Here is a 13,221-nt window from a genome sequence, read left to right as displayed (position 1 = left end):
GATTCCCAGCCGGGTATCTTTTTCTTGGTTTTTTTCTTTCTCACCCGTTGGCGTCCATTTCATCAACGTCATATCCGTGACGGATGTACTTGGTGGACCCCGGCATAAAACACTTTCGTGTTAAAAGAAAAACTAACCTCCGTGGTATTTACCCAATTTATCTGACACATATCCGTTCATGATGGCGGCAGTTTTCTGACTGGCCGCACAAATTTCTGCGACACATACCCGTTTCTTGGACTAACTTTTGTCTTCTTCATTTTTAGTGGGCCAGTGGTGAGTGGGATTTACCCAATATCTGTGGCACATACCTGATAGGCCACACAGGATAGGCCGCACAAATAACGGCTGCCTTAAACAACTTCGCTGTTAAGAAAAAGTGTCGCTACACCTTCTAAGACCAGGGGGATTTATAGACTTTTCCAGCGGCAACCTCAAACCAGCGAGCCACAAGCCGATTTTCGCCGCCTGGTGACGAGAGTAGCAGGCTTCTGGGCAACACCCCCTTCCTCTGGGCTGTTGCTGGAGAGAGTTCACCATTCACGTTGTGTAGTGACTCTTCGATGCGTGCGCTATTTTGGTGTTATTAACTGAACATTGAAATGTCGTTCAAGAACAGTGTATAAACAGGGCCTCGTTGCGTTGTTTACGGCTGCAGTTATAACCAAAAGAAGAGGAACGCAGCAAGAAAACAGCTCTGCGGCACGCACAACGTGTTGCAAGAGGAGTGCGGATGCAACATGTATTTGCTGCATCGGTTTCCCGCTGACGCCGATTTGAAAAGACAGTGGCTCGCCGCAATCAATGGAAAAGGTTTTGAGCCCTCGACGTCATCACGTATACGTTCAGCGCATTGGACGGCAAACGCAGCGATCTAAACCCCGTGCCGATGCTTCGCCTCGGAATTCAATAGGTAAAAAATTATGTCAGGGGCTCTCACAGCCCACTCCCGCATGTCGTCCAGCCATTCATTCCCCATGTTAGGATGGTCATGGCTCCTGCCATCTGGAAAAAAAGGTTAACAGACGGGTTATTGGTTTCCTCGGATGGGTAACAATTAGCGTGAATATATTACTTTTCACAGAAAATGGAAAATAATAAATGCAAGTAGAGCAACGACACCTCATGTAATTGCAGGTTTTATTTGTGACCATGTAATTGTAGGTACACGAGTATTTTCACATTTCGCCCTCACGAACATGCGATCGGCGTGATCGATAACTGAACCTGTGTCTACGAGCTCAGCGTGACAGCTTACCTCATAAGACACAACGACTGCTCGCGACGATAAGTCCACACTAGCATAATGCTCGCACGGAAACAATGGACGGCGATTTTGCTCGATACGCCTCTATACATTTACGATCCGTCCATCTAGATTGCAGACAGTCGCATGCCTCCCTTAGGCACTGAGCTCAACTATTGCGCTCCGAATTGTATAGGAGCCACACGCAATTAATCATTTTTCATGGCAACAAAAAATCTGACCGCGGATCTCGGCCTCATGCGACAGCATATCGCGGCGTGTCAATAGCGAGGTTTCTCCATTAGCTTCAATATACCGCTGACTTTTGCCACTTTGAAAAACAGGACAAGCACGATGTCAATAAAGTACAGCTACAGCGAACTGTTGTCGCGCAGCAACTGCGAGCGCTCGCCTTCAAGTGCAGCGTAATTGTGCTGCAACATTTACTGCAGCTAGGTGAACAATTTCCTGAAGTAAGACCGAAAATCGAGCTAGTTGGTACATATTAATCATGAGAAGCTTGAGAAGCAACAAGCGCTGGTGTTTCTCCCTCTGTGTCCCTGTCTTAGTTTGCGCTAAAAACTTCTCAAGATGAACAATTTTCTGGCAACGGCACGGGTATGCAGCGTTGTAGTAGCACTTGACGAGCAATAAGTGCAGTTTCATCGTGCTCACTGTGACAATTCTCTGTAGTGAACATTAACGCGGTGACATAAATCGGAAACATGTTGAGTGATCTTACCTCGTAAGTCGACGGGCTCCTTAAGACTGTTTCACATGCCGCGATTGCAGCGAAGAAAATCGCTCGGTTCGCTCTATTCGCTCTGTTCGCAACCGCCGCTAATGGCGGTTTCGTTTCACATGGACTGCGAATGCTCTGCGATTTTCGCTCTGCGACTGGCGCGTCGCGCAAAGCTGCCGTTGTTTGTGGCATACACTGCATAATTTTCGAATGCAATATAACAATCTGTGCGTTATGATATTCTTAACTTTTCATCACCGGTAGCGAAGAGCACGCGGTGTTTGTCATTTAAAAACACTTTCCATTGTAAATTTACTTGAAAATACGCAACAACGGCCTTAACCAAAACAAACTCCTTGGCGCAATTTCGACGGCTCGGCAAGGTCGGCGTAATTTCGACGGGTCTCGACTGAAAAATCACTCCGCCGCTGCGAACAGAGCGAAAAATTTCCAACATGTTGGTCGCTCGCCGCTGACCGCTGCGGCGAGAGCGATCGGCCGTTTTTTTCGCTGCGAGCGAATTCGCAGCCTGAAAATCGCTCTCTTTTGTGTCATGTGAAACGGCCTTAAGACGCACCACCGGCCATCGGAATGTGAACACGGCCGTACACCGAGCACCGTTCATACAGAAGTACCATAAATCGCAAAACACTCGATGCCGACCGTCTTGTCAGTGAGGAAAGCTCAGAGAGTCACAAAAGAACCGAACTAACGTTTCCGCAAAGCTTACACAACACTAAAGCAAAAGTGACGACACACGATGCGATGAACGTATGCGTCTCGACGGAAAGACCGGAGAGCAAACAGCCCAAGATGGCGCCGCCGCCAGACGTCGCTAGCGGTGGACTATCTGGCCCTATGGCGGCGTTCAAGAGCGCTCAGTGGAAAGGTGTATATAGGTACAACCAAGTAGGTATAGCATAAATATCTTAGGTTTATGGTATCATGAAGTATCCGACCACAATGTATCTTTTTTTCGCACTGGCATAGGTGAACAAGCGCGTTTTGTGGCGCCCTCGTTGACTTCTTTTTCATTATTGCACATTCCCTCTATGCCCTGGCCCTGAATAAGCACAGTAGAGTGCCGTGTACTACATCTCCCTATTAAGCCAACACTCTTATGCCAACTCTCTACATATTCAGATACCATTCACGGTTGAAAGCGTGCGCTGTACGGGGTTTTCACGAAACTAGAACAATGGATTTTAAAAAAAAAAGCGGTTAAACGCATCTGAATGAGGCCAACGACATATAGCTTGCCGTCATGTAGTCATCGTTAGGTTATCGTTATAATGCACTTAGCTATTTAACTAAGGTCAATTAGATTTAGGTGCACGGTAAAGAACCCCAGGTGGTCGAAATTTCCGGAGCTCTCCACTACGGCGTCTCTCATAATCACATCGTGGTTTTGGGACGCTAAACCCCACATAATATTTACTGACATCAATTGTAGACAATTTTTAGTATCAACTTTATGGCCAAGCGTGTTACGTTACGTTGTAGATGGCAGTTCAAAACGACCGATCCAATTTTTCGTGGCAGCGCACAGGCTGCGTGGTGATTTTTCCCGGCGTTCAAAGAAAGCCCGCGAAATACGAAAATAAAACCACGAGCCTGACCTAACGCGCGACCGTATTGTAGCGGTCTCAACCGTGCTTTCGTTTCTTAATTTTAGGATGCCTTTAGGGGCTGTAGCGAAGCCTTCGAACTCAGTAATGGGTTGTAAGGTCCCTATATTTTTAAAGGTAGCGACGACTACACGCGCGCCCTCTCGAGGGGTCCAAGGAGCAGCGATAGCAGACAACGCGCCGCTCGCTCCCGTGCATATTGCGGGCGCCTGAAACCGAGCTCGGTGCGAGCTTTAACCGTTAAATTATTAATATTTTTGGCCTAAGATGCTCATCAGTTATCAAACTGCAGGGACAATAAATTTAACGAGCACGGAGCACGTTCAATATTTCCGAAGCAAGTGCCGAGCGGGTTCCCCTCAGCAGCTGTCATGCAGGGCATTTTTAGATGCGAAGTATCTTAAGGCGGAGCTCAATCCGGTGGTGGTGGTGGTGGTGTGCGGCGTGACCACCCTTACTGCGCATGCGCATACCCTCTCCACACACCTCCTCTCCACTCACCCTCTCCACTTTCCCTCTCCACTTTCCCTCTCCCCTTCCATTCTCCACTTTCCCTCTCCCCTTCCTCTCTCCCATACCCCTCTCCCAACGCCCCTTCTCTCTACACATTCCCTCTCCCCTTCCCCTCTCCGCTTTCCCTCTCCCCGCCCCTTTACCCATTCCCCTCTCCCCTCCCCCTTTCCACTCTTCCTCTGAAGCGCGGGCTAGACATGCCGAAATTCTCTCCTGCGAAACGCCGCGATGAGCTCGAGCGCATGCGCGTCCCCTCCCCTTCTCCCTCCTCTCCTACGCTGCCCCCCTCTCGCCCGCCTGTCGACCGCGTTCCCCGCTCGCCCTGTGAGACCAGGCTAGATGGAAGATACGACGCGCGTAGCGTCCCTCTTCGCGTTCCACGACGCGAGGTCGGTAGCATGCCCAACGAACGCCAACGGAACGCGATCGTGCAAGTGCTCCGGCTTCGCATCGCCTCATGGTCCCCTTTAGCGGGAGATGGTGTAATATTTTGCTTCCTTCGCATATTTTGACATTGAGGGTAACTTGAAGAACAGGTGGTGTTTGGGTGACTTAAATGTGCCTGTTTTCTTGTTCGAATAAAATAGGCAGGTAATCTGCTAATTTTATGCCTTGGAAAATTAGCAAAGATGCTTGGTGCGGCATATATGGTTTCAGTTTTTTCCTGCAAGTGTCTTGCAGTATTTATTCAAACATCTGAAAAGCACTGTGATCCTCTAGGGAAAACATTACGCGGAATGCTTCAACGAAGAAGCCTTAATCGATCTCGCACACAGCAGTGCGGGAAAACACGGCAAGGTGTGGCAAAAAACTAATCCCAAATGCTCATTTCCCCGTGAGCTTGTAGCGGTGAAGCCACCCCAGTGAGAAAGACAAAGGCATTGGCAAAGGTATTGGGTTCCGAGCAATTTAATGTTAGGTATACGGGGTGTGTTTCTGTATTGACTACTACGCACAAATCTACGGCATTAGGAATGCCGAAGCAATAATAGCGTTGCTGAGATAATGCTCATGCATATGCACGAACAAAAGCGCGCGCCGGCAAAGCGAAAGGCTGCTTGAAGTTATAACCATTACAAAATCACTTATTTCGCATAGCCGGGTGTTTTCTGTGGGCACAAATTTCTTGCGACTGATTTTGTTGGGCCTTCAACCAGCATATATTTCTGTCACCGCGAGGAACGAAAAAAGAAATCACAGCATATCCACGGAGTGAATGATGATGAGTGGGCGAAGCTGCGGAGGTTCATCGGTAAACCGTGAATCTTCCGTGAATTCTGCCCAGTACATCATCACCGACGTGAGATCGGGCGCGTTTATGTATACTAAAGGTTCGATGAGTTATGACGACTTGCAGCTCACTTTAATTTTACATGTACGCTGTGAATTTTCATTCTTTAGAAAACCATTGCTTTACAAAACATCTGGCGTCTTTCGTTAAGCAGCTGGCGTCTTTTCGTTTTGCTTTAGAAACATCTGGCGTTCTTTCGTTTTGCTTTTACAAAACATCTGGCGTCTTTCGTTGGTTTATTTCATCAATCAACGGCGTTTTGAACAAAATGTTTATTGTTTAATCACGCACAGGAGAAATCTCACCAGGCACTACCTTGGAGGTAAAGAATGGCTGCTAATGGGAATGAGAGACAGAAGAAGTTTGCTTTTAGCTAACGCTGCGAATTTTTCATTGTTCAACAACGCACAGGAAAAATCTCCCACCGGCACCACCTTGGAGGTCAAAGCGTAAGACTGGTTACGCACTACGACTACGACTACTACGACTACGACTACGAGGGACGAACGGGTGCCGCCTTAAGGAGCTTCGCCCCTAAAAAAAAAAAGAAACGTTTTTTTCTGTCTTCCGCAAGGGGAGGCAACCGAAGGCATAGAGACCCGACATACTAGCACGTCACGCTCAAAACATTAAATTGAAACAAGGAATTCCTGCGCCCACTCAGTTTCAGGTATAAACGTTTCTAGTTTGCAACAGCAGTGAGTCAGAGGCGCGTGAAGTAATCTTTACTTGCTAAAATCGCCCCGCTCCACGCTTGAAAACACAGTGATCCGTACCTATCGACGGCACAGCGCTGCCGCCGCTGGACCCTTTGGGCGGGGCGCGAAGGCGAAAAGGTCGTGTCGCCAACCGACCTATCGCTGGGCGCGGCGGCTGGATCAAGACCTTTCGCTACTTTTGAAAGATAGAGGGACTTTAATGGGTTGCGCTCTCCAGCGCCTTCTATAGTGGGCCGTTTCCCCTGAAAGGACGCCGCTCGCACTGAGAGTTCGTGCCTGGCCGTGACTGTCGCCATTACGCATTATCGCTGAGTGCCGTCTAATGAATACCCTAACAGGGCTTTTAGCTTGTGCGTATACCTTTTAACGTTACCGTGATACCGGAACACCGGATTGCGTTTACCGTGCTACCGGAAAGCATGTTTTAGCAAAGCTTTAGCTTCCCATATGTACACGTTTACGTACGTACGTAAGTGTACACCTTTACGTTTGCGCAAACCATGAAACGATGATGATAACTACATTCAAACTTAGATGAAATTGGTTCACCACTGCGGCAAAATCGCAGTAGAGGTTTTTTAGCGTCTACGGTATCCCGGTATACGCAAAGGGGTGTAGGAATATCGGGTTACCGAACGATGGGGCCGACATCTTGTGACGCTTCGTGCAACCACAGTCATGGACACGTTTGTTTTCTCCTAGGGTTTTTGAGGGACAAACGAATCAAAAAGGCAGCTCATTCGTAATTAAGCCCCTGCAAGGCATTTACACCAGAAGTAGAATGCACCACGTTTCTACAAGAACAATTTTGTGCTTGCCTGGTGCAACTCGGCCCCGCTAGATGGCACCGCCTGTCCGATGGCACCGCCTGTCCGCCTTCCAAAGGGTGCTTTAGGCCTCTAGGTTCGGTAATCCGGATCAAACAACGTGGCTAACGTGGCTAAAGTGAGCTCACTTTAACGTGGCCGAAATTGTTGCTCGCACGTCGGCTTATTTTGACTCGCGGCGGCTGGAGTCTTCGAAAAGCAGATATATCGCGAGTAGCCACGAACGAAGGTGGATTCGCGAGCTATGGCCGCACACGTAAACCGTATCCGGCGAGTAGCGTACGTTACGTGAAAGGAAGTCTACGTTCCGTAAGGGCCCGCACATGCGCAGGTTCCATCCGGTATCCGGTAACACGATCACTTAAAGAAGTGTACGTACAAGCTAAAAGCCCCTATTATCTGAAACCGAGTGTTTTAAATGTTCGCGTTTGGACGAGTAACGAGCAATTCTTCTCATAGGCTTCGACAACCACAAATCTTTTTTTTATACATGACTTGCATTGACGTCACCGTGGCCGCAATCGTTGTGAACAAACAGGTTGAGAGACGCAGGGTGAACTCTTGCTCGAACGCGCGGAGCAAGAAACAGTGACATCAGATTAGTTCCGGTGCCCCCTCAAATCCTTTGTGTTCCCCGTTGGCGCAGCTGGCGAACGGAAGAAAGCGGGGAGAGCACATAAGAACGCGCGGGGAGGGAACGACCTGGGTGTCCTCCGCTGAAATGACACCCTAATGAGATAAAAAAGTCACGGTGGCCGCCATGTTTGTGAACAAGCGCAGAGAACCTGCCTGTGACGTCACGTGCAAGCCATGTATTTTGCTCCTTTTCAGTGAACAATGTTACCGGGTCCTCGGCTGTGGATGAAAGTAATTCCTTGAGCGGCCATCTCAGCTGTTCAAGCACGCCGCTTGATCAGTCTCCGTCGAGATCCAAACGGTGAGCTTATCGCTTTTTGTTTTCTTTTGAACTATTATCAGACACAACTTTAGGAGACCGCGGCATTTTATCCTCAAAGGCAGATGCACACATTCCTGCTCCAATGGGCGCGCACTCGAGACTGACGTCATGAGGCCGACGGCTGGTGGCCCCGACTTTTGAGAACATTGAAGATTGCAATTGCATGAGTGGGGGAACTATTTCTTTATAATCACGGAGGCGATCAGCTGCCGCTCTTGGGCCGCCTGGCCCCTCTCCGGACTTAAAGGGCCCCTAAACCACCCAGCGGTCGAAATTTAGTTGAGGTGAGGAAGTTGTGCTTGAGTGTACAACGAACACGTAGCCGTGAGAATTTTTCGAAACGGTGCCGTTAAAGTCCCTAGATTTTCCCTCTCTCCTACGCTACCCTCTTCCAAAACCGCTTTGCCCTCCTCGCTGAGTCAGCTGAGTGCCCCTCCTCCTCTCGCGTGGCATGCGTCACCGCTGACGCGGTGTTCGAGACACCGTCTACTTCCGGTTGCCGCGACTCCGGCGACTCCGACGCTCCAGCTCGCCGTCAACTCTGTGTGGTATCTGGGTGCACTGTTCGTTGACTAACCGCTCTTGCTGCCGTGCCGGCCCGTGCCCCTACGAATCGTGCCGGTATGGACCCTGTGTTGCGCGCACGCCTCCAAAGGATAGCCAACGTGATGAACCCGTACGGTGACAAGCCGTGCCAGACCACCTCGGCTCGAGATGAGTAGCCGAGCTCGAGTTCACGGAGCTCATCAGACCGCAAGGCGTGGATGTGTAATTACGCTAGCGACTTGGCGGTTGCATTACGGGCCGCAGATGTCGATTCGCAAGCGGCAACACGACCAAGAACAGCAAGGTGCGCGCGAACAGCTGTTTGCAGAGTAAGCGGAAGTCGTCGGTTGTCGTTCGGCCAATCGCAAGCATCGAAAGTGATAACGTCATCGAGTTTCATTGGTGATGTCACAGATCTCAGTGGCGGGAATGGCGGGGACCGGAAGGGAGAAGCTATTGTTTTTTCGAAATTGTGGCGCGCCCGCGACCTGTAGCGCTGGGCGTGTGACATCGTTGATCGCGACGGCATTCTGCACGCGATGCGCTTGTTTACTTGAAATGTTTGGGAAAATGTCGGAGGGGGTTTAGGGGCCCTTTAAGTTGTATCCGACCATATACCCAAGCTAGCCCAAGAAAACTTTCCGGTGTACAAAATATTCTCTGGAACGGTTCTTAGGTACCCAAATAATCCGCTTCTCATTTATATACAGTCGAACCCACTTATAACGATCCCACATATAACGATCTATCGGTTATAACGACCACATTTGTGTGCACTTACGATTTTCCTATGCTAACCATTGAAGCTGCGTCCAGATATAGCGAACATTTTTCAAAGCCTCCTACTTTTACAACGAACACTTCAGACACGGTCGCGGTAAAAATATGGCGCATACGAAGCGAAAAAAAAAAAGTTAAAACATGCCTTCTAAAGCGTGACAGGAGCGCGCGCTCGCGCGTGCCCCGCTGCAGTTTACTCGCGACTAAGATACCCAGATCGGCGAGCACCGCACGCAGATTTCGGACGCTGCGAGCGAGGTCGCTCACTTTTCAGCCTTTTCTTCAGTGTAGAATGGCAGTGAGGGGGAAAAAATAGTAGGCAGCATGAAGCCTTGCGGTAAGCTTTCGCACGGTAACCTTTCCTCACGCCGTTGTCTGCAGCTACGACCGCCTGCGATGAACCAAACAATGCCTTGGAACGCAAGAAGGCATAAATGCAAGAAGTGATAACCGCGATAACTTTCCATCGCAAAAAGGTTCACTGCGTCCCTAAACTCGTCGACGCCACAATGTGCCGCAAAAGGTCGTCCGTCTTTTCGGTAACGGCAGAGACCGGTCGATCGGTGATTACGACTTCCGCGCGATTGCGGCGATGCTTTCGCGGATAAGCATCAGAAAAGAGCGAAGGCGAGGTGGCGGCCGTCGAAGAACGTGCCGTTGTGCCTTATAGCCGACAACCTTATCACAGTCATCTGTAGATATCTGCTCGGCTGCGCGTGTGGCGTACGCCGTGCACTGCGGATTGACGGCGTGACGGCGGTGCGAGCGTATGTGCACGGTCCGGAGTGAAGAAGCACGAAGAACGTACAAACGCGCGCATACATACAGAAAGCGGCCCGGCAGTGACTCCGCGACCCGAGTAGGCGACGCGCTGCACGCAACTAGCCGGGGATGATCGGCTCCACGTCGCGGTACCGCGCTTCGGTGAAACGGTGTCGGCTCATTGCAAAGCCGGTTAATTCACTCGTGAGCACGCAGCGGGCGTCGCTTCACGACGCGAAAAGGCTTAGCTTATCACCGAAGGGGTTGTTAGCACTTTAATAAAAGTGCACAAAGAAAAAAAAAATGTCTTGGCCGCTGAGCGCACGTTTTTAAGGGCGAGTCCATATACAACGAACTACTGATATAACGACCACTTTTCGCGACACTTTCGAGTTCGTTATAAACGGGTTCGACTGTATATGCTTCGGCATATAGAGCGAACGCAGAATTCAACCGAGTAACTAAGGCGTTAGGGTGCTTCTTTGTGCAGGGTGTACACCATTTCGTACGCGACGCAACAGAAGTCCCATGTCGAGGCGGCTGTATCATCACCGGCAACCGCCCATTCAACTTCTCAAGTAGCCAGCACCGAAAACGCACGAGACGCGTCCAGCCAGGCTTCCGTGACTGCGACCTTCCAGCAGGAATTCTCGGGCCCAGGGCCAGGAGCGGTGCGCCCGGCGTTCAGCGGCTGCTACGACAACGAAGAGTACTCCTCGAGTCATCATTTTGACAGCTTTGGCAGCGACTGCTTCATTCCGTCAGCTCCGCCAGCCCAGTAGAAATGTCTATTAACTTGCACACTTAGCTAGCATGCTTCGATAGAGTAAGCCGCCGCAAAACGAATTCCACGTCATTGCTTCAACCGTTAGAGCGGTTCTGCTCGCAGCGAAGTTGTTCATTGGCTTCTATTCGTGAAAAATTTTGAAATGACTGGCCAGTGTCGCAATAAAGACCTCTGGAACACCACCGGTATTCGTATTCTCAGTACAATGAGAAACTGCTGAGAGCACATAGCTTTGTAGTGGCCGCCTTAGCATTGTGTGCAGTGCCAGTGCCTAGATGAGTACTTGTTAAGAATGATTAGATGAGGACTACGAGTGTTTTAGCGAGGCCATGCAAGTATACAGCCATTCCTCGCTGGCCCATGTTGATATTAACGCGACGGCGTTATAGAGAGTCCGTGTCCCAGAAAATGCGCTGTCGGAGTTCGCGGCGGCGTTGGACGTGAGCGAAAAATTCAGGTTAATGCAAATGTTAAGAAGCGGTGTTCGAACCGCAGTCAAACCCAGGTATTCTGCGTGTATAGTCAAGTATCCTACCACACAGATAGGCCATTGCTTGAAGCCGCTTCGGAAAAAAGACCCTATATACACAGGCGTCATGTCAAGGAAGTATAGTCACGTTAACAAATTTAATAATGCGTGGTAGAGTCGCACGAGGTGCCACGCCATGTTAATTGCGCAGCGAGTGGTTGGTTTAATGCTGCTAAGCCATTACAAACGGTCGAGATATAATTCAATATCACCATAATCAGCCACGGCATCAACAATGTCTGCAGTTATGTTAGTGCGCGTATCCCTTACGGAAATGTCATATATGGCACTTACATAAATTATATGCGGCCATATATGAGTATATATGTCTGCATATGTGGCTACCGCTTACCATATATGGATGTAAATAGGGCCATATATGGCGCGATTGGCCCATATATGGAGACAAATACAGCCATATATGGCGCGGCTGGTCCATATATAGAGTGAAATGCTGTCATATATGGCACGGCCACACCATATATGTACATCAAGTAGATCCATATATGGGGTTGTGCTACCATATATGGGATGAACAACGTATATACGGCACGAGTTACTAACATATATGGGGATTGTCATATATGGCAATACGTACAGGAAAGTGGCCTAATTGGTATCTACACCAACAAGAGTATCAAGTATAAACATTTTTGCAATGCAATCATAAAAGATAAAATAAGAAGGTATATATACGTGTCAGTGCATGATTCACGCGTGTATAGCTTGTACTGAGTTTTACATGAACTTTAGGTTTCCAACAATAAGTGGCAATTATTACGACGTCATTATTATATATACGAGATGTTTTTACAAGGGTGCTATCCTGTCCGCACATATAATACATGCAAGCTCCCAAACCTCGCTATTCTCATTAACCAAGCCGATGTGTATTGTTGTGGTATATAAAAAACGCCATGCATGCAACTTCTATTGTTCACAGTAATGCATGGTTAAATAAATGCTAGTTTTAATGCATCTTTTTATCTCGCACATCAGTGGAAAAACTTGCTGATAATTCGAAGTTTGTGATTGCTATATGCTGGACACTTCTTTTAACGAGGTTTCTGTGAACGTTGTTTACTCACATCTGGGATCACTTTCAGTTGACATTTACCATAATAGTATGCGCAGAGCAATATTTGAGGCAGTATTTTCAAAAACAAAAATGAGACAGTACAACTCGCAGGCCTTATGCTTACATTAAAAATTGGTGTCGTGCTCATGTCTTGCAAGGATGCGCTTTGCGTTTCATTTGGCTGCGTATAAACTTCTTGAATGTGCAGATCGTCACCTTAATGTCCATTTGTAATGAGTACATTCAAAGAATTCATTTGATGCGAGGTTTGAAAGCAAAGCGTCAGTTGAACCTCACTCGATACATACTTAAGGGGTATACGTTAAGAAGTGTCCAATTGACGCACACACGATGCACATTTAATTCACCAATTATTAAGCGCTCAGAATGCTGCAGTTTTATAACACCGAACTCACCAGACTTCTATTTTGTGTGTGTCATTTCTTGATCGGGATCGCTAATAACGTGCACCAATTGCCTTAAATGTTACCTTGGAAATGCATTTATCACGAGACGTTTTTGTGAATAATTAAGGGCCTTACATAAACCAGACTGGCCATTCTATTTACAGCGCTCCGTAGAGCAGCCACGTAATAAATAAAACCACATGGGGCTATGTCCTTTCAACACTAACAGTGTGGCGCATATGCTTGTGAACTATACGCGAATACGTATACATATGCGCGCACATGCATAATTACACGCTCGCGCGCAGCGGCTCATGGGTACGCGGACACACTCGTTTGTTTCAATTGGGCCATATGATTTTTGCCATGGGAGTAATATCGTTGATTCAACGTTCATCTAGGGGTTGT

The 13,221-nt window shown here is 48.5% G+C and overlaps 1 protein-coding gene across 1 annotated transcript in view; it reads left to right on the top strand.

The window, feature by feature from the left end:
- The window catches only part of LOC119383749 (uncharacterized), an 86,370-nt gene extending 75,391 nt beyond the window's left edge, over nucleotides 1-10,979 (top strand). The window contains exons 7-8 of the mRNA XM_037652049.2: nucleotides 7,798-7,903; nucleotides 10,503-10,979. Of these exons, the coding sequence (XP_037507977.2) occupies nucleotides 7,798-7,903; nucleotides 10,503-10,794 (398 nt within the window). The 3' untranslated portion in view covers nucleotides 10,795-10,979. The remainder of the gene's footprint in view (nucleotides 1-7,797; nucleotides 7,904-10,502) is intronic.
- Nucleotides 10,980-13,221: the final 2,242 nt, after the last annotated feature.

Source organism: Rhipicephalus sanguineus, chromosome 2 (assembly GCF_013339695.2).
Source record: "Rhipicephalus sanguineus isolate Rsan-2018 chromosome 2, BIME_Rsan_1.4, whole genome shotgun sequence".
In the NCBI taxonomy this organism is placed as follows: domain Eukaryota; kingdom Metazoa; phylum Arthropoda; class Arachnida; order Ixodida; family Ixodidae; genus Rhipicephalus; species Rhipicephalus sanguineus.
This window is presented reverse-complemented; position numbering and strand designations above follow the sequence as displayed.